We start from the raw sequence: 17,963 nt of genomic DNA, 5'->3' as shown, positions 1-17,963 counted from the left end.
CACGATACATTGTGTTCGAAAACGGAAAATTATCGAGCGTCATATGAAAACCGGGGACGTTGTACAATTAATAGGGGGGAAAAGATGTGTTTCTGAGGCTAAAAAAGATTGGAGGGTCGGCCTGTCGGGAGTACGTCCTGTACCATCGTTACACCTTGGTTATACCACTACGGGTACGCTGTCATTCGGCTTTCTGTTCTTCTTTTATGATGAAATCAGCTCTTTTACCATTACGTTTGAGAAGTGACGCCAAGGTACGCGTTCTCAGAGAAAGATCCGAATTCTTCCGTTCTGACAAGAACTGTGGGTCAGCGCAATATTACGAGTTGTTTATGGTTATCGAATGATGGTTCTGCCGGTGTTAGAGTGCGTATTTTTCCCCCTGCATGCCATACCTTTTACTAAAGGGAATATAAGTTAAAGATTTATTGGATATATACATCTACAGGCTTATGATTCCTCGTGACAGGACCTGGCAAGTACGAAGACACCGGAGGTATTCGCATCCGAATCCTTTCCTTGCACAGCATACTGTAACATGGTATCTTTTCCCGTATGTGCACCATTCTCGGCTTCTACCACTGCATCCAATTCCGAGTTCCTGGTCGCCCGGACAATATCCCAGAAAGTCAAGTCTCTATCTTCTCCATCTTTCAGCATGCAAACCAACCCGACGACACCACATACTGCCGTTAAAATCAATGCAGTACCGTATATAATCCATAATCTCTGGCTATGGTAAACCCATATTAGCTGATCCTGAGCCACCGATGCATTTACCACGGCCGTATGGCCCATGTAAGTTATCAGTGCGACGGTAACATTGACTAGGATCTGCTCCAGCGCTCCAGTGACGTTCTCGATGTTTGGAGTGAACGTTCTCGCCGTTTCGTTAATCGAAAATAAATTACTGGTCATCAAGTTGGTGCTAGAAATCCAGTCATGTACCGTCGAATTTGGCAAAGAATATAGAATGCTTCCGTTTAACTGGTTATAAAGCCATCCTACAATCGTGAGGAAAGCCGCAAGTTGAGGGTAGAGGGGGTTGCGGCCATGGACCGCACCGCAGGAGAAACTCTGCTCGAAGTGGTATTTTGCGTTGTAGGATATGATACTGGGGGAAATTATTCCGGTGTTGTTTACGAATGATACCACAGATTGCTGGGTAGTGTTATATAGAGAACAACGAGCTCCAGCAGTGGTTGATTCCCCATTGGAATTGTACGTACGCCACGCCATGGACATATTCGCACCAGTGCTAGGGTTGGTAAGGTTGGAGGTAGCATTATACACAGTCGCAGGGAAGTGAGGGTTCTGCCAGAGCATTGCGTTTACTTCATCTGTGCTGAGATCTGTACATTTCAGAGCAGGTGCGTTGTATTGGACAGTGCAATTGCATTCAGTTCCACACCCTACAGGTGCATTCCAGCCAATGAGTGTATTTGACTGCAATGCGCGATCAAGAACCTTTTCCCATGCTGGAGAAGGGTAGTAATCACAATGCGTTTCAGAGATATTGGATTTACTGAAGAAAACTGTGGGTACGGAGATAGTGGTGATTTTGGGCGAAGCTGAGCCAACTTCGAGAGAGTTGGGAGCAAGAATGGATACGAGCGCCAATGCTTGCAAAAGCGTTGCCATGGCTATAACGGGAATAATATTCCACAGTCTCCTGGATGACGCGAGGTAGAGAATTTGAGAAAGACCAGGTAAACCGAATAAATGGTTCAATTGAAGGACAGTGAACGGTCGGCGGCGGATGAACCACCAGATCTGCTGAGCCCGTCAATTGGTTTTTTATTTTATTTGAACATAAGATACTTACGAGTTGCGTAAGTGATACCATAATTGATGCTGTGCAAAGCCACTGGACCGATGTACTCAGAGCGTTGGAAGAGTTCTTTATCCAGAATTGGCCTGATACTTTGCGTCCTCGCAGGATAGACAGGTAAACATGGTGCAGCGCAGCAATCACTGTGGCACAGAACAATATCCCGATTACGATCGCTGGTGTGCCTCCTAGTCGTATCCGCGGAGCTGTAGAGGGAGGCTCTGATGGCGTGGATGAAAGATCTGTTTCGGACTTGGCTGGTGTGGGAAATGGTAGGTTATCGTTGGACACGGAAGGTGTGAATTGGTCAGTACGTTCTTCTTTGTAATGGTCTACAGTATTATGTCTTCATGAACCTTAGGTTGGTTGATATGGTGAAGTAGAAAGTTGACGTACTGGCTTGAATATGGGGACAAGATTTTGAGCGAGGAGTCTGAGTGCTTATTTGCCATGAAGACGAACAGAGAAAGAGTGTTTGTTAAGAAAAGAGAATTCGGTCGATGATAACGATGTATACCACTGCTGTGTCTCCCAACTTATGTTGAATTCCCAGAACGGAAGAACCAAAGCTGTAAGACGGGAGAATGTCACACACAGCACTCTCATAGCCCCGCTGATTCTATCCCAGCAGATACCTAGTGCCAATATCGCATGTATCAGAGCAAAGAAAGTTTTATTTTGATTTAGGCGACTGGCCATTGTCATAACTTGGTTGGCAGTTTACGCAGCCACAATAAAATGAGGTAGGATGAGCGATCATAAAACGGATACAGCCTGGTATATGGAAACACCGTAAAAGTATACCTTCTTTCGTAAACTGCTTGTGCCACCAGTTGCGGTGATCTTATGCATCCGTCTCTTCCGGTGGCAGAACAACAACCATATCAAGATAGCTGTTCCCCATACCGAGGGGGGCCCAAAACGGTGGGAAGGTGGGATAAGATTACGTCCGTTTTTCGGTAGGATTCATGTTTTTCGGTAGGATTCGTGAGATCTTCTGGCCTGAGGCACTTTTTCGGTGGGATTGAGTCTGGTACAAGCACTGCATTCTCTGAGTGCCACACCGGCCCATCGAGGGTACCTGCTCTGACCGCTGCCTCTGGGAATTCATTTGTATTGTCCCCAAGTGAGTTTAGGTTGGCTCTCGACATGCAACTTATTGACCCTACTGTCAAGCTTCGCGCCGCCGCATGGCTCTCACGCCGAGTTCAGAGGGCCTGGTAACTGGTTAGGGTCCTACGCAACTCAACGAACGTGGGGAGGGCTGTTAAGCGCCCATGGCAAGTGCACCCAGTATGCCGGCACAGCCGTCCAGGGGACCGAGAATCAGACTAAGCCATAGAGAAGTCGTGTTATGGATCTCGTATCTTTTCCGGATTGTACCTCAGTCAACACATGCCTACTCTCGGCCTTCTCGGCCTTGACCTCGGCTTACGGGTATTTTCTCTTATTTTCTCTTACCTCCTCTTACTTTCTCCTTTCTTCTTGCTAATACTAGAATAATGATGACTCAATCCCTTACTAGTGGTATATAAATATTGTACTTGTCTTTGTATTAGGATCTCTTAAGCTAATTTTACCCATCTTCGAACGTCCACTTAACTGTGTGATATAAGCATCTCTGATCGGTTACGCCTAGCGCTTTTCGGAGACTCAGTCAGTTACGCCTAGCGCTTGCTGACGCCCTCGTTAACTACGCCTAGCGCTTGTTAGCACCCTTACGGATCCCTCTTGGTGATTGGAACTCGGCTCTCGGACATCCTCGCTCATGACTTGGGTTTTACTTGAGTACTCATTACCTCGTGTATTAGCTCAAATACCCTGATTCTTAACAAGTCGGCGGCGATGCAAGTTCCGGGTGGGGATGGATATGCACGGATGTTTCTATCAAAATTGATGGCTGTGAGGGGGATCATGCGTGTGAGATATCTTTGTAGAGAAGGGACGATGGAGAGGTTGATGAGATGGACGTGCATAAGGTGTATGAAGATAAGGTGGTTGTAAATCCGTGGTAGTCCTATGACTCCTTCTTTCCTTGTGTTGGAGGTTGTATCGGAGTAAATGGCGTCTCCCGCCAGGCGAAGTATATGTGGTACGTGGTAGCGAATTGTACCGCCATTGTGATCTTTCTCAAAAAGAATGATACACCGGAATATCTGCGGTAGAACCGGTTCATAGGGTATGAAAGGGCGTGGCGTGGGTACGTGTACGTACACTTTACATGGGCCATGGCGAGTGACAATTGTCTGTCCTGTATCGCCGAGGCCCAACTTGTGGATATCAGCAGGATTCAGATATACACCATCGTCGGATGTTCCAATGAGAGGTTGGACCTGGAGCCAGCACGACAATGAGACGATAAAACATCCAAAAGGATTCACGTCCTGACCTTCACTTTCTGCGAGTTTCCAGGGTTGACGACAGTACATGGATATGTAGTCGGACGGCGGATATTTGATGGCCTCCCACGGCTTAGATGATGGGCCATTTCCTCACCTTTCCCTGCCATTAAGAAGGTGCTAGCCGATCCATTTCCAGGAAAGAAGAGTAATGAGAATCTCTGGTTACCTCGCAGAATGTATGTCCAAGAGCTCCGCTAACCTGGGACATTTCGAGACAAATCCGGCTGGATAAGACTAAGCACGGTTGATGATAAATGAGGATATAATGCGTGCCGACCACCGAGAGAAAAGTCAGTGGATAACGGTTGACCGGCCCGCTGGCGAAGTCAACAAGGAGCGTGGGAATTAGTTGCGCCTCCGTTCCTCTCTACCACCACCACCATCATCGTGCTCGGCTCACTGTCCAGCTGTACATCAGTCATCAGTGTCCCTTCTGTACACACTCGTGTCGTTCGAAACCTGAAAAACGGAAGAAAATCACTATCCATCTGCTCGATGTTATCGTACAAACCGCGTCGGGGACAATGACTCGACGAAATCTTACCATTACTGGCGTAGCGATGGCCGCGAAGGATAACTGAAAACTAGTAGCATATATGCGGCAAAACACCAGAACGACAGGCGACGGGCGGTGGCCGAGGTATGCGTCATTTTCCCTAGTTATCTCTATCTTCTCATCGATTACTTCGGGCCTAGAAAATTGGTGCCCTGCACAGAAAGATTTGGTGGAATAGCTGTTGGGAAGGCGCACGGTGCATGTTACGGGATCGCGAATGATCATTTAGGTCGGTCGCCATCAGTTTCCCTTCATCACATTCTTGACGAACAGTACAGGAAACTGCTTATGCTCTCTGGCATGGAGGCAGCGATGCATCTGTTTTCTAGCCGGGTTTTAGTCATGGACCCTGAACACCGCATACTCTGCATTACCCACTCAACGGTCGACCTAACAGTGAAGCAATCACAAGGAAGTCCATCGTCGATCCCGCAGTTTTCCAGGGCCGCTATCTGTTGCGTTGCAAACAGAACGTTGCTTTTTTGTGATCGTGGCCGTTTTCCAAGCTCTTCATTCAGGACAGGCAGTGGTGTCGATGACAAGCTGGGAGGCCCATGGGGGCTACGAGGAAGAATTACGTGCTTCTTTCGTCCTCGCAAATCCTGTCATGTCCCATGTCGAACCACGAGGTATATGAGTCCACATCGGCCCTGGAGAACCATCACCCACCGCGATCTCAGCCTAATTTCCCCATGCGTATGTCTGTGGGCATATCGTGGTTCCGGTCGGCGAAGAAATCACAGGTTTCCACGTTAACCTCTGCAGTCGAAAATTTAAACTGGATAGTGGTGTATAAATCAGCCGCGCACCAAATTCCGTACGTGCTGTTCGCGCGAGACATTACGTAACATTTTGCTGGTAGAAGATTTTCGCCCGTTTTCTTGCTCAATGTCGACTCCTTCAAATCGCTCTTGATGCAAATGACAGTATCTTGACGGCCCAGAAATGAAACCAACGGAGTCGATGAACACACGTTCCCCAGGTGCGTTTTATTTTGACATTTAACTGATCATGCTCACTTTTTCTATAGCAGCGTTCTTGGCCCATCTCGACTGATGTTGGGTAGTATTCTCGAACCACCGACGGTCGTACGAAAAGGCTCCGAGAACCCAGGAGCTGCCCGAGGGCATGAACACCGATGTACATCCATATGCGTCGTGTGATCTGTCAATTGAAGTCGGGCGAGATGGATTACTGATGCGTCCGCGTTTGCCGAGCTCTGGCATCCAGAGCCGTCGAGTCTCATGGTACCGTTCTTTTGATACGTCAATACATCAGATGTACTTGTATGTCTAATTATCAGCCTGTTCACTTGACCTAATACTCACTATCCACCAGTGCGTAGGTTTTCAAGGCACGGTTTCCGAGGTTACTTGTCACCACGAGGCTACCCTGCTGTTTTCTCATACGGCCAGCACTTTCGACGCGAGATAGAATGTTGCTCAGTTGTGCCATCGATGTGTATGTATGCTCACGACATTATCGGCTACTTGCCAGTTCCATCCTATCACCTCGGGGCGTAACGGCATCATTCCGGTTCGCCGCCGTAGTTCTGCTAATGTCAAGTCTAAGGGTCTCACTAGCATCCCCCTGCGTGTGTAGACTAAGGGGTATGTTATCCCTGTCACCACCCTGCTTGTCTGCGAATGCTGCGTATATTAAGGTCCGCAATGTTAACGAACCGTTTTCTCATCCCATCGTTCTTCCCGTCCCAATGCGTCTGCTCGACCTCCCACCAGAAGTACTTTCGCTTATAGTCAATGATACAGACCGGGATACTCTCCTTTCTCTCTGTCTGACGGAGAAACATCTATATGATATCGCGCGCCGCTTCCTTCGGCGGAACGTAGCGGTAGTGTTTGACGCCTGCCAGAAGCCCAAGCCCAATCTCTTTTCTTTCGATTTCGCTCGTCTATCTGCTATCAGATCCCTCTCGCTCGTCGTTCGCGGGTGGTTTGAATTGGACTCCGGGCTATGCTCTCGAGTTTTCATGTGTATGGTTAACCTAAACCACGTTCGCGTGATTGGAGGTTCCGGTGTTCTCGTTCGTTCGATAGCCGAGAGCACGGCAACGTCTCTCGCAACTCTCGAGTTGGAGGGATGCGATGCAGAGCCGCAAGATTTCACCGGAATGGCTCCGATCAATATTCGGAGGCTTTCCATTTCGCACTGCGATTCAAACGCACGATTCCTTCTGGGCCCTTTGGTTGTGGAAGAACTAGAAGTGTATGGTCCAGGTTCGTAGTCCCACGTCCATCATGCCACAACATAGTCACTAACGGGAAAACATCAAGGTCTCGATGGGGGATGTATGAATATTGGTGTAGCCTTACGGCGACTAACGGACGGTAACCTAAAGAGGTTATACGTCATCGATACATGTAGAGATCCGGGATGCCGTGATATCGTACACTTGACGCGCGCCTTGGAGGTGAGCCCCATTCGTTCTAGTATGACACGGTGTTTTATATATTGGGTCCGCAGACCCGTCTAGCATCGCTTGAGGTACTCGTTCTGGATATCTCACTCCCGCAGAGTGCGCTCGAGAAGCTGGTCCGAACGGTGTCTATGTACCCGGCGTTGAAGACGCTCTACCTTAGAGGTCTTCCTTTGTTTAGAACCGCCAAGGTCGGCGGTGTACACCTCGCAGAGCTAGATTTTCCTTTCAGTGCGGTATGTGTACGGCGCTGTGAAGCCTGTGTTCTGCTAATACTTGTGTTTTCGTATAGAAAGTGCACAATTTTCTTCTACAAGACAAAGGTTTTGGAGACGGCCTCATTGTGACGCCAAGTGACTATGGGCGCAAAGATAGACGAGAATAATTCGGTAATTCTAGCATATTGTTGTCATTCTAATAATCTGTGCAAACTCGCCTACTTATGAATGTTGCTGTTACACTGTTTCAACCTCATAAATAGCGAGACCTAGCTATGAGTATCACTTTCCGCCTGTGGAATGTCGAGTCAGTGTAGTTAGATGGTGAACTTTTTCCTTACCCTGTGCCAGTGTAGTGTACTGAATGAATCTTCTCCGCTTTTCCACAAGCAAAATAGGTCTTTAAAGAAGCCAAATGCCTCCTGTTCACCGTTTTCGTTGCCACCTTTGATTGACACGTAGATTCTTGAGCAATGGAAATACAGGTGATCCCCAACTCGACAACCAGCGTATCAAAACCCCCATGTCAGCATAGGACATGTGCGACATTGACAGGACCTTCAGTTTGAGTCTGTGTTCCAGAATGGGATGTGCACTAACGTTGAAACCCTTTTTGAAGGTGGTGTTTTGAAGATCAACAGAGGTTAGAACGGAACAGCTTTGGAGAAGTTCGATAAGAACACCAAGATCGACATCATGAAAGTCCTTCACAGATAGGGATACAATGTGTTCGATGTTGATAGGCCTCTGTAATGCCAGTTACTGATTTAATTATGACTTTCTGAACTTCGAAACCTGAAAGAACCCTATTCCCAGATGAGCCAGTTTCGCACTGGGTGTTCATCATGTTAAGCGGGAAGTTCGGTGTCGCCAGCGAGACAAATGAAGACATTTTGAATGGGGAAGGGAGACTAGATATAAAGGGGTGGTGACGACTGTAGTTCAAAGGTTTGGCCACTCCTGGGCCCCTTCGGAAGACGATGGAGGCGGTTGAAGGCGGGCTGGAGGTAGAGAGACTAGATAACGAGCATGTGTCTGATTACGTGGGACGTCAGGAGGCGACAGATATAACTGAGTCATGTTATGCAGAATGTAGACGCCCGATAGTTACGTGGCTGGTTCTTTTATACTCAGCAGGCGAGAACAAAAAAGCGATCCTATGTGCCACAATTTCCTTCGTAGCTAGGGACCGCATTGAACGTTGAGACATGCCCCCTCGTGGTTCAGTATAATATCATTTGATAGAAACAGAGACCTGTGAAAGGCGCCGGGATCGAGCTTGAGATGGGACCGAACTTGGAAATCTGATGGTCGATAATCAGATTTTAGTGGGTCGTCCTATAGGACATGATTCACTGCTGTTGGTGTCATCAACGAGCTCAGTGAGAATATTCCGGTAACACCTCTTCTCAAGGGGAAGGATAGACAATCAGACGTCTGATGTAAGTAATACTGGTAGCCAGACCCAAAGAAAGTCAAATGCGGTGGCCGCAATTCCATGAGTATAAGAAGCCACGGGTATCAGGTGGAGTTTGTACAAGTGCGCAAGTGGTTGACTGAGCTGGGAATGGAGCATGTCAACGTGTAAAATTTCGCCACCAGCAGCATCTGAGTTTTGACAGTTGATCCAACTCGGAGGAAGCGCATTGATTATGAAGACAATAAAACATTTTTATCTATTGCTCACGGAGAGAATATGACAAGAAAGGACCGCGTATTGGGGCACCACGGCGAGTTTTTAGCTGGGAGTTCATTTTGGCCTTTGCGGGGAGTCGGGAAAGCTCGGAAGGACCGTCCGTGATGAGGTAAACGTTGCGAGCCGGCGGCAGGCATTTTTTTTTGCTGCCAACTTTCATCATCCAAGTCAAATCCAAGTTTAATCCAAGTCTTGGAGATATCGTCCTTGTCTCTTCATCTCTAACTGCCTGGGCTTCCCGGAATGTTAGAAATAAATCTTCTTCTTGTTCCTTGCTTAGGCGCCACCCAACACATCTGTCTTTATTGATCTGACCGTTCTTGGGAATACCAGGCGAATTGACGTGACTAAGCTTCGCACAGCCGTTTCGACAGTGTAGTCACATCAACTGCCTAGACAAAAACGAAACTGGGATCTACTAAAGAAAATAAACTATCAAGTGCTCACCCCAAGTGATCAATCGAACTGTTCATTCTTGAATGAAACTAGACCGAGCTCTGATACACCCACGACCTGTGTGTTTCATTATTCAGAAATGCTTCTTCTTTGATGGATACATGTGTCGAAGGCGCTCGTATGTCCAACCATCTCCACGCCGACCCAGCTCAATACTTCGGTGCAGGAGTCTGTAAAGGAGACCTTTGTCCAGGGTAAATAGTCCCCTCGCTCGCTCAATGCCATCTATCTGCCTGTATCACGATCGTTTTTGGCTACTTACCAGTGATAACGAACAACCTCGGGCTCGGGCAACACTTCCGGGATCACCGCTACAGCCTTTGCAAAGGGCCCATAAGCGCCGTCTACGCATGGGTTACATTATTCCTATAACATCCGGCGCGTCTTCAAGCGCCACATATATTGGTCTGAAACCTGTCCTTCCGAGTCCTTGACCTTCTCACAGCAATGCATTTGCTCGACCTCCCACCAGAGATTCTCTCGATTATCGTCAATAACACGGACAAGGATACCCTCCTCAGTCTCTGTCTGACAGAGAAACATACACTCTGTCAGATAGCGCGTAGTTGCCTTGAGCAAAATGTTACGGTGGTCTTTGATGTCGGCCGCAAACCTAGGCCCGACGTCTTTTCGTTTGGTTCTGGTCGCTTGTCCGCTATCAGATCACTCTCACTCATCGACCATGGGAGCTTTGCATTGCACTCTGAGCTATACTCTCCGGTTTTCATTCGCATGGTCAATCTAAACCATGTTCGTGTGATTGGAGGACCCGGTACACTCATCCGTTCGATAGTCGAGAGCACAACGGCGTCTCTCACCACTCTCGAATTGGAGGAATGTGACGCGGAGCCGCAAGACTTTTCAGAGATGGCTTCTGTGGCTATTCGGAGGCTTTCCATTTCACGTTGTCATTCCAACGTTCGTTTCATTTTGGGCCCGCTCACTGTCGAGGAATTGGAAGTGCATGGTCCCAGTTCGTCGTCCCACATCTCGCTGTTGCTAAGTATTTACTAACGAGGACACACTAAGGTCTCGATGAGGAATGCACGCATGTTGGTGTTGCCTTACGACGACTAACGGACGGAAATCTTAAAAGGTTGCACCTCATCAATACATGTCGAGATCCGGGATGCCGCGATGTTTTGCATTTAGCGCACGCTTTGGAAGTAAGCGGCTAAACCTCGTTCACTCTAGTATGATATTATGCTTATGCTTCATTATGGTTTGTCACTAAAGACTCAGCCAACTCGATTCCCTTCACTTGAGGTACTGATTCTAGATATACCACTCTCACAGGACACGATGGAGAAGCTCTTCCGCACGGTATCTGTGTATCCTGCATTGAAGAGACTCTACCTTGATGGGATATCGTTGTCCAGACCCTTCAAGTTATTTGGAAATGGCCCGGACGGACTTTGTCTTACACTCGATATGGTATGCGTAAGGCGGTATAAACGGCGATGCTTGCTGATAGATTTCGTCAATATAGAAATAGATCTCATTTGCAACGTCAATATTATGATACCGAAGACTCCAAGGGAAGGCAAGATGATGGGTCTATCACTGTGCGAAAATGATTCAGCAGATAATTCTTATATGTATCAGAACAAACCTTCAGTCACCTGTAAGGCAAGGCAGAGTTATCAGGCAAAGTTGAAGTTCCTGGGCGGAAAGTCCTGGAACTGAGCCAACTCCGGCAATCCCCCACCTTGTCTTCCGCACCTACAGATGTCATGATGATGCCTTAGTCGCCGTTCATCATATCCCGCTTTAACCTTGTGTCGGTACGATCTCGTTCAAAGCCGTAGTCAAGTTGCGCTGTTGCCAATCACCTGTCTGCTCGAATAATGTGAGCGACTGGTTCGTTGCTCGTCAGTATCATGCTCAACAGCCCAAGCAAAAGACCTTGCCATGAGCTTCTGGGGCCTTACAACTATTGACACCGAAGCGAAGATTATTTTGCGGTTTTCGGCCCGAGATTCCAGCCACACTTGATATCGAACTTCCATAATGGGTAATACCAACACGCGACAAGTCTGTCTATTGTGTCCTGCTCGCATGTGAGTAGGTTTCAATATGCAAGATATATGTATACTCATCTAATACAGAGCCATGGATCCAACATCCCGCCTTCCATTAGAGCTCGTTCAAAAAATATTTCGGCACTACTTATATGATCGCGAGATCCCCGTTCAATCCTTTGATCATTCCGATGGTCTTTGGGTCCTAGGACAGGTAAATAGGGCCTGGAGAGATGCAACGTTCTCCGATCCATCTTTGTGGTCGTCTATCAATGCATCATTCGCATATGGTGACCCTCGCAGGATTGAGAACATCGATGGTACACGGGGCGTAACCCTCAATGATGGCGTTGTTAAAAGTCTCACGTACATTCTCGCTCACTCAGAAAATGTCCCACTCTCTCTCTATCTTCGCTTCTTCGTCCGAAGTCCTAGTGATAAGGCCTTCCCAGCGTGGAGAAGCTTTTTCTCCCTTCTTATAGCACAATGCCGTCGATTTCGATCCTTTGATTTTGTAGTGCCCACTGAAATCTGGGATTATTGGACCAGGACCTCACCACGCTTTCCACTCCTCAAGGAGCTGAACGATATATTTGACACTGATTGGCTCGTCCCAGTCATGTCGACTAGATTTATGCGTCACAACATGCACGCCGATGATGTCGCTCCCACTTCTCGTATTCAGATGCCGCAGCTTCATCGTCTTGCTGTGCACACTCAATTCTTCCTCGATTCTATCACTGCACCAAACCTGAAGTCCCTGATAATGACCGATAGCCCTTCTGCAACGACTTCCACCCATGCACCGCCTCTAGTTCACTTCCTCCACCGCTCTAAATGTGCTCTGACAGATATTGATTTTTCTTGGCGTGGTACCCTTGATGAGCTCTTCACCGTACTGTCCAGCCTGCCGATGCTTGAATCGCTATCATTCCGCAGCGACTTTGAGATCGCATTTTATGAGAGGATGAAGTTGCCATCCTCGATATTACCCATGCTACGCGCATTCACTCATCAGCTCTATATTTCTGTGGAGTGTCAGCTATGGTTACTCGGTCGCAGTGGAGATGTCACTCCCATCATCGATATGGTCGAGTCTAGACTTGGGGGTGGCACGCTAGAGAGCGTCAATATTAGCCGTGTGATAGCGAGGGATTTCAGCGAAGACTCGGAAGTGCAGAGGAGACTAGCTGCTATTAACGCATTATCCCATGTCAAGGTTGATATCCATCAACTCACCGTAGGATCCCATTTCTCTGGTGGACCATACCTGTATTGGTGACGCATACCAAGTTCGGGAAATTATGGTGTCTATATAACCCTTGCGGGCGAATTGTTCATCATCACAGGTTCTTTCGCTTGTTTTCTTCATGTTTAGAACTACTTCTCTCGTGGATAATAAGACGTACGGAGTGCCCTTCTGCGAAGTTTTTCGTTGGTTAATAGGGACGTTCCATCTGGGAGACGCTGATCTTAATTATCACCCGGTTTTCGTTCTGAGCTACAAGCGTGTAGTAAACTCTACCGGTGCTTCATCATTCATGAGATGGCCATCATGCACAATGCTTGTATTTCGTGGCGGTGGGCCTTTCCAGGGCCGTCTCGTCGAGACTTCAAGTCAACTTCAAGCGCTGTAGAAAACAGTCTTAGCGAGGATATTCCATTTTTATGTTAGTTTTTTTTGTTAACAACGACCAATTATTTTTGTCGCGGGCTTCGGACCGATACTCCAGCCACGCCGCTTGTCTCCATCATTAGTAAGCCGACATGCAACTTGCATCTTGACTTGCACACAGCGTTCCCTCTCGTGCCTTCTCGTAAGCAGGCCCTAAAATGCGGGATGTATGTGTATTGATTTTTTAAATTTATTCCAGGTCATGGATCCAGCATCTTGCCTTCCATTGGAGCTGCTTCACAAAATCTTTCGACACTACTTATCTGATCGCAGGTTCCCCGTTGCATCCTTTGATCATTCCGATGGCCTTTGGGTCCTCGGGCAGGTCAATAGTGCCTGGAGAGATGCAACCTTCTCCGATCCATCTTTTTGGTCAACTATTACTGCAACATTCTCATATCATGACCAATTTATGAGGAATATGATCGAGGGTGTACCTACCGTACTCTTCAGTGATAGAATCGTTCAAAGTCTCGCATACATCCTCTGTCGCTCAGGAGATATCCCACTCTCCGTGTATCTCCGCTTTTACATCCACAATCCAGACGATGCGACCTTCCCAACCTGGAGAAACTTTTTCTTCCTTCTTACAGCACAATCGAGCCGATTTCGGTCCTTGGATATCTTACTTCCCACTGAAATCTGGGATTATTTTTCGGGAACAAGACCAGATCCCTTGCCGTGGCCTAACGAGCCGCACGATACTTTTGATACAGATTGGATCGTCCCTGTCGTTTCTATTGAATCAATGCGTCGCAAGATTCATGCCAATTACGTAGCTTGTACTGCTACCGAGATGCCACAGCTTCGTCATCTAACAGCTCATGAATCATTCCTCGATTCTGTTACTGCATCATCCTTGAAGTCCTTGAAAGCGATGGAAGAATTTTCTACAAGGACTTCCGCCGATATCCCGAGCCTTGTGGGCTTTCTCCATCGCTCTCAATGTGCCCTGACAGACCTCAGCATCAAGTGGCGTGGCAGTCACGACGAACTCGTCATCATACTGTCTGGCCTGCCTATGCTCGAGGCGCTATCGCTTCGTAGCGGGTTTGATATCTCCTTCTATATGAGGATGAAGTTACCATCGTCGATATTACCCCGGCTACGGGCATTTTCCCATTGGGTGTATATTCCCCCCGCATTCTCAATAGCTCCTGATGCAGATGTTGCTGCCATTATCGATATGGTCGAGTCCAGGCTTGCGGGCGGCATGCTGAAGAGCGTTGATATTGAGACAATGAAACAGGCTATAAACAAAGATTTGAGGAAGAGACTAGCTTCCATCAACGCGTTACCCAACGTGAAGGTTAGGATTGGCGGTATTTTCTCATAGGAACCCAATTTTCCAGTGGTACCTATGGGCAGAGTCGATGCAGCATATCAATTGGTAGACCTGCGGTGTGGGGAGCGGCAGTTCGAGACGGAACATCTGTTTGTATTGTGCGAGTTATTCACTAGTATAGGTTTCCTTCATTTGTCGGATGATAAGCCGTACTCTTTTCATTGGTGGCCGTGAATAAGCTCAAAGCGGCAGACGCCGATGTTAATTAAAATCCGGTCCGCGGACCGAGACCTCTTAAAAACAGACTCCCATCACTGATAAGCGCTTTAAACGCCACAATCCCCCTCCCGCCCGCCGGTCACTCGTACGTCCTCCCCCCATACTAGTAATATTTCCCTTATACTGACGTCCCGCAGCGCAACAGCGATGGACCCATCGTCTTGCCTCCATTTGGAGGTCCTCCTCAAAGTTTTCCATCACTATCTAACCGACCGGGAGATCCCTGTCCAGTCCTTCAACTTCTCCGACGGGCTCTGGGTCCTCGGGCAAGTGAGCAGTGCTTGGAGAGCTGCAGTCCTCTCGGATAAATCTCTCTGGTCGACAATCAACGTAGCGGTAAACTATCCCCCCCATGTCGATACCATGACTACGGTCGATGGAGGTCCCATAAGTTTCATGCTTTATGAGGAAGAGCCCTTGTATGGCATCCATACGAAGATTCTGAGCCCTACAACGAATGAAATTCTCTCCTACATCCTTCGTCGCTCGGGAGACCTTCCGCTTGATATCTCACTTCATTTCCCCGCCAAATTCCTCGAAGCAGAAGATGTCATATCCTCTACTTGGAGACCGTTTTTCTCCATTCTCTCAGCCGAGTCCCGTCGCTGGCGCTCGCTGAACCTCGTAGCGCCCGCCCCAATCTGGGAGGACTTCTCAGCCATCCCCGAGCCGGGCCTCCCGCTACTCAAGACAGTCCACGCTATCCTCCCGCGCGGTCTGTGTCTCATGCCGTTCGTTAACCGCTGCGAGAAAGTCGTCGACCTATCTATCGGGATCCGCCGTGCCGATGGTACTCCCATGAACCAGAACCCCGTCGAGATGAAAAAGTTGCACCAACTACAAGTCCTCGCTCCTCTTTTCCTCGGTGCTATCACCGCGCCGAACGTCAAGTCGCTGGTAGTGATGAACAAGGCTTTTGCGGAGTTTAGGTTCCCTACGTCTTTTATCCCTGATTTCATTCGTCGGTCGGGATGCGCTTTGACGGAGCTCGTCCTGCATTGGAACGACACTACCGAGGAGTTGTTCCGTATCCTCTCTAGCGTGCCGACGCTCGAGAGTCTGTCGTGCCATGGAAGGCTCGACGTAGCGTTTTATGAGGGGATGAAATCTCCGTCTCCTCTCTTACCGAACCTGCGTGCTCTGAATCTCCAGCGCCAGGTAGACGTACACCGTCGGTTCCAGTTCGTCACCAAGCCTACTACTATCGTCGATGCCACTCCCGTCATCGATATGGTCGAGTCTAGACTCGCGAGCGAGGTCTTGCAGAGCGTCAGTATCAGCGACGTTGTAGTCAATGTTTTCCGTGACGCTGCGAAGGCCCGATTGGCTAGGCTCAATGAGATACCGGGTGTGAAGGTTGATATCCGGCAATTTGATGCTGGGGTCACATCCGGGTTCGGGTTCAATATTGCGACGGTGTATTGATGTGTACCCCGACCATACACAATAGTCGATTGCGTGGGCCATACTAGAATTTTTCGATAACTGGTGTTTCTTTTCGGTTACAGATTTTCTTTTGTTGTATACAAATATCCTGTACCACTGTTTCCTCGCGGAAACGTAGATATACTTGTACTATTCTTTCTCTTTGATATTGTACTTACCTTTCTAACCGATATGTTACTTTCTTCCTTACTATTGTACCGAAATATAGATTCATGCATCCTGTACTTGTTCATCTCGGCGTTACTAGGTGTCGTTTTGAAGCACGTTCGTTGCTTCTTCACATCACGGGTGAGTCCTGACGTATGCGAGATTCACAGCATTAAACTTAGCTTGCTCGTAGGAACTGGCTTGACTGAGGACCCTAACGAGCTAGCATGGGGAAGGGGACACAGGAGATCCATCTCGTGGCGTCTTAGGGACTTTGATGCCAACGAATTCGAACTACTGGGTGTAGATGCGAGGAAGAAGAAAAACCGAAGAGAATTCTTTTGTTCAGGCTGGCGACCGGACCCCGGGATTTTGTTTCTAGCTCCACGATGTTCGTGTCTGTTTGATGGATCAAGCAGCCCCTTCCGCACTCCTTTCGTAAACAGATCAACCTCACAGTGACCGACCAAAGTTCTCGTCCAGGAAAAATTTCCTGTAACTAAATTCGGGATTTCTAATATTCAGCTCCCTGGTCGTGGTCTCACCTCGAGAGCCCTACCCATCATCTGCGTAAGCAATTCTCCGCTCCGTTCTCATCACGGTGTTTTAAAATCCGCACTTACGCACCTTGTCCGTCAGCAAGCGATTATCTCGCATCCAGTATTCCTCCTCCGAGAGGGTTCGACCAATGACACACTATTACTGGGAAATACGTGACCGGTATATTACGGACAAGTCGAACTGACAAATGGCTTCTGTCACTCTCGGTATCCTTTCCGCCGCGCTAGAGTCATTGTAACTTTACAAACCATAAATAAGTAACATGGTCCTGTCATACTTAACATTCCCGCCGGCCCTTTTTGAACAAGCTCCTGTAATTATAGCGGCGCATATATGCATGTCCTGGTACTAGCACTATTCCACCTTCATGTAAGTATGCAGTTATGAGTTGATCTATGACCGAAGAATCAAACTCAGAGGTAGGGATCAGCCAAGGCTCAAGTTCAATATTCAAGTGATTTTGTTGGAATTATTGCAGTGGGAGGCTTGCAGTAGGAATAATACCTAATTGTTAGCTACTAGAGCTCCTAATGAGCTCCTTATATACTACGAAATGTATCTAGAATATTCTACCAAAGTAACTAAATATATCTAAGTATCGTGACAAATGAGTAAGCCGAAGCTTCGGGAATCTTCTAGTACAAGCTTGAAGTTGTAAATCCCAACAGATTTCATAGTCGTTTATCAATAAATCGATGGACCCAACACCCATATGCACGACATCACTACATGGCCTTGGCCAAGTACAGAGTCATCTCAATTAACCCATCACAGGGTGCAAAAATACCTTTAAAGTCCATTACTCTATTCTACATCACAAGTCGAATCACCCAGGGAAATCAGATGAATGAGCAGAGGGACTGGAATAAGAGGGAATGAGAGTGCCTGAGGACCTGTACCTTCACCGCGTCTTAATAGTTAGCGCACTTGCGGTGGTTAATCAAATGCAGAGC

General features: G+C 47.8%; 7 protein-coding genes across 7 annotated transcripts; 5 read left to right on the top strand and 2 right to left on the bottom strand.

Moving 5' to 3' along the window:
- Positions 1–405: 405 nt before the first annotated feature.
- On the bottom strand, positions 406–2,283 carry EV420DRAFT_1761573 (uncharacterized protein; the record flags this gene model as incomplete). The annotated part of the gene is made up of 3 exons (XM_060480667.1): positions 406–1,773; positions 1,826–2,177; positions 2,228–2,283. 3 exons carry the CDS (start codon positions 2,281–2,283, stop codon positions 451–453), a joined length of 1,731 nt encoding a protein of 576 aa, XP_060333915.1. The 3' UTR covers positions 406–450.
- A 1,348-nt stretch (positions 2,284–3,631) lies between these two features.
- On the bottom strand, positions 3,632–4,655 carry EV420DRAFT_1523975 (uncharacterized protein; the record flags this gene model as incomplete). Its single annotated transcript, XM_060472322.1, has 4 exons — positions 3,632–3,987; positions 4,046–4,164; positions 4,221–4,399; positions 4,634–4,655. The coding sequence occupies 4 exons, from the start codon at positions 4,653–4,655 to the stop codon at positions 3,849–3,851; spliced, it is 459 nt and encodes a 152-aa protein (XP_060333914.1). The 3' UTR covers positions 3,632–3,848.
- Positions 4,656–6,054: 1,399 nt separating this feature from the next.
- Positions 6,055–7,856, top strand: EV420DRAFT_1180996 (uncharacterized protein). Its single transcript, XM_060466230.1, has 5 exons — positions 6,055–6,075; positions 6,128–7,026; positions 7,084–7,220; positions 7,274–7,462; positions 7,523–7,856. The coding sequence occupies exons 2-5, from the start codon at positions 6,225–6,227 to the stop codon at positions 7,571–7,573; spliced, it is 1,179 nt and encodes a 392-aa protein (XP_060333913.1). The 5' UTR covers positions 6,055–6,075; positions 6,128–6,224; the 3' UTR covers positions 7,574–7,856.
- Positions 7,857–9,751: 1,895 nt separating this feature from the next.
- On the top strand, positions 9,752–11,544 carry EV420DRAFT_1761572 (uncharacterized protein). The gene is made up of 4 exons (XM_060480666.1): positions 9,752–10,569; positions 10,626–10,762; positions 10,833–11,030; positions 11,092–11,544. The coding sequence occupies exons 1-4, from the start codon at positions 10,044–10,046 to the stop codon at positions 11,116–11,118; spliced, it is 888 nt and encodes a 295-aa protein (XP_060333912.1). The 5' UTR covers positions 9,752–10,043; the 3' UTR covers positions 11,119–11,544.
- Positions 11,545–13,272, top strand: EV420DRAFT_1523966 (uncharacterized protein). The gene is made up of 2 exons (XM_060472321.1): positions 11,545–11,656; positions 11,705–13,272. Exons 1-2 carry the CDS (start codon positions 11,607–11,609, stop codon positions 12,897–12,899), a joined length of 1,245 nt encoding a protein of 414 aa, XP_060333911.1. The 5' UTR covers positions 11,545–11,606; the 3' UTR covers positions 12,900–13,272.
- Positions 13,273–13,385: 113 nt separating this feature from the next.
- On the top strand, positions 13,386–14,878 carry EV420DRAFT_1180934 (uncharacterized protein). The gene is made up of 2 exons (XM_060466228.1): positions 13,386–13,434; positions 13,492–14,878. The coding sequence occupies exon 2, from the start codon at positions 13,495–13,497 to the stop codon at positions 14,626–14,628; it is 1,134 nt and encodes a 377-aa protein (XP_060333910.1). The 5' UTR covers positions 13,386–13,434; positions 13,492–13,494; the 3' UTR covers positions 14,629–14,878.
- Position 14,879: 1 nt separating this feature from the next.
- Positions 14,880–16,398, top strand: EV420DRAFT_1180935 (uncharacterized protein). Its single transcript, XM_060466229.1, has 2 exons — positions 14,880–14,941; positions 14,994–16,398. The coding sequence occupies exon 2, from the start codon at positions 15,004–15,006 to the stop codon at positions 16,279–16,281; it is 1,278 nt and encodes a 425-aa protein (XP_060333909.1). The 5' UTR covers positions 14,880–14,941; positions 14,994–15,003; the 3' UTR covers positions 16,282–16,398.
- Positions 16,399–17,963: the final 1,565 nt, after the last annotated feature.

The sequence above is a fragment of the Desarmillaria tabescens genome, assembly GCF_030435595.1.
Source record: "Desarmillaria tabescens strain CCBAS 213 chromosome Unknown EV420scaffold_9, whole genome shotgun sequence".
In the NCBI taxonomy this organism is placed as follows: Eukaryota; Fungi; Basidiomycota; class Agaricomycetes; order Agaricales; family Physalacriaceae; genus Desarmillaria; species Desarmillaria tabescens.
Note: the sequence above shows the minus strand (reverse complement) of the source record. Positions and strands in the feature narration are given on the sequence as shown.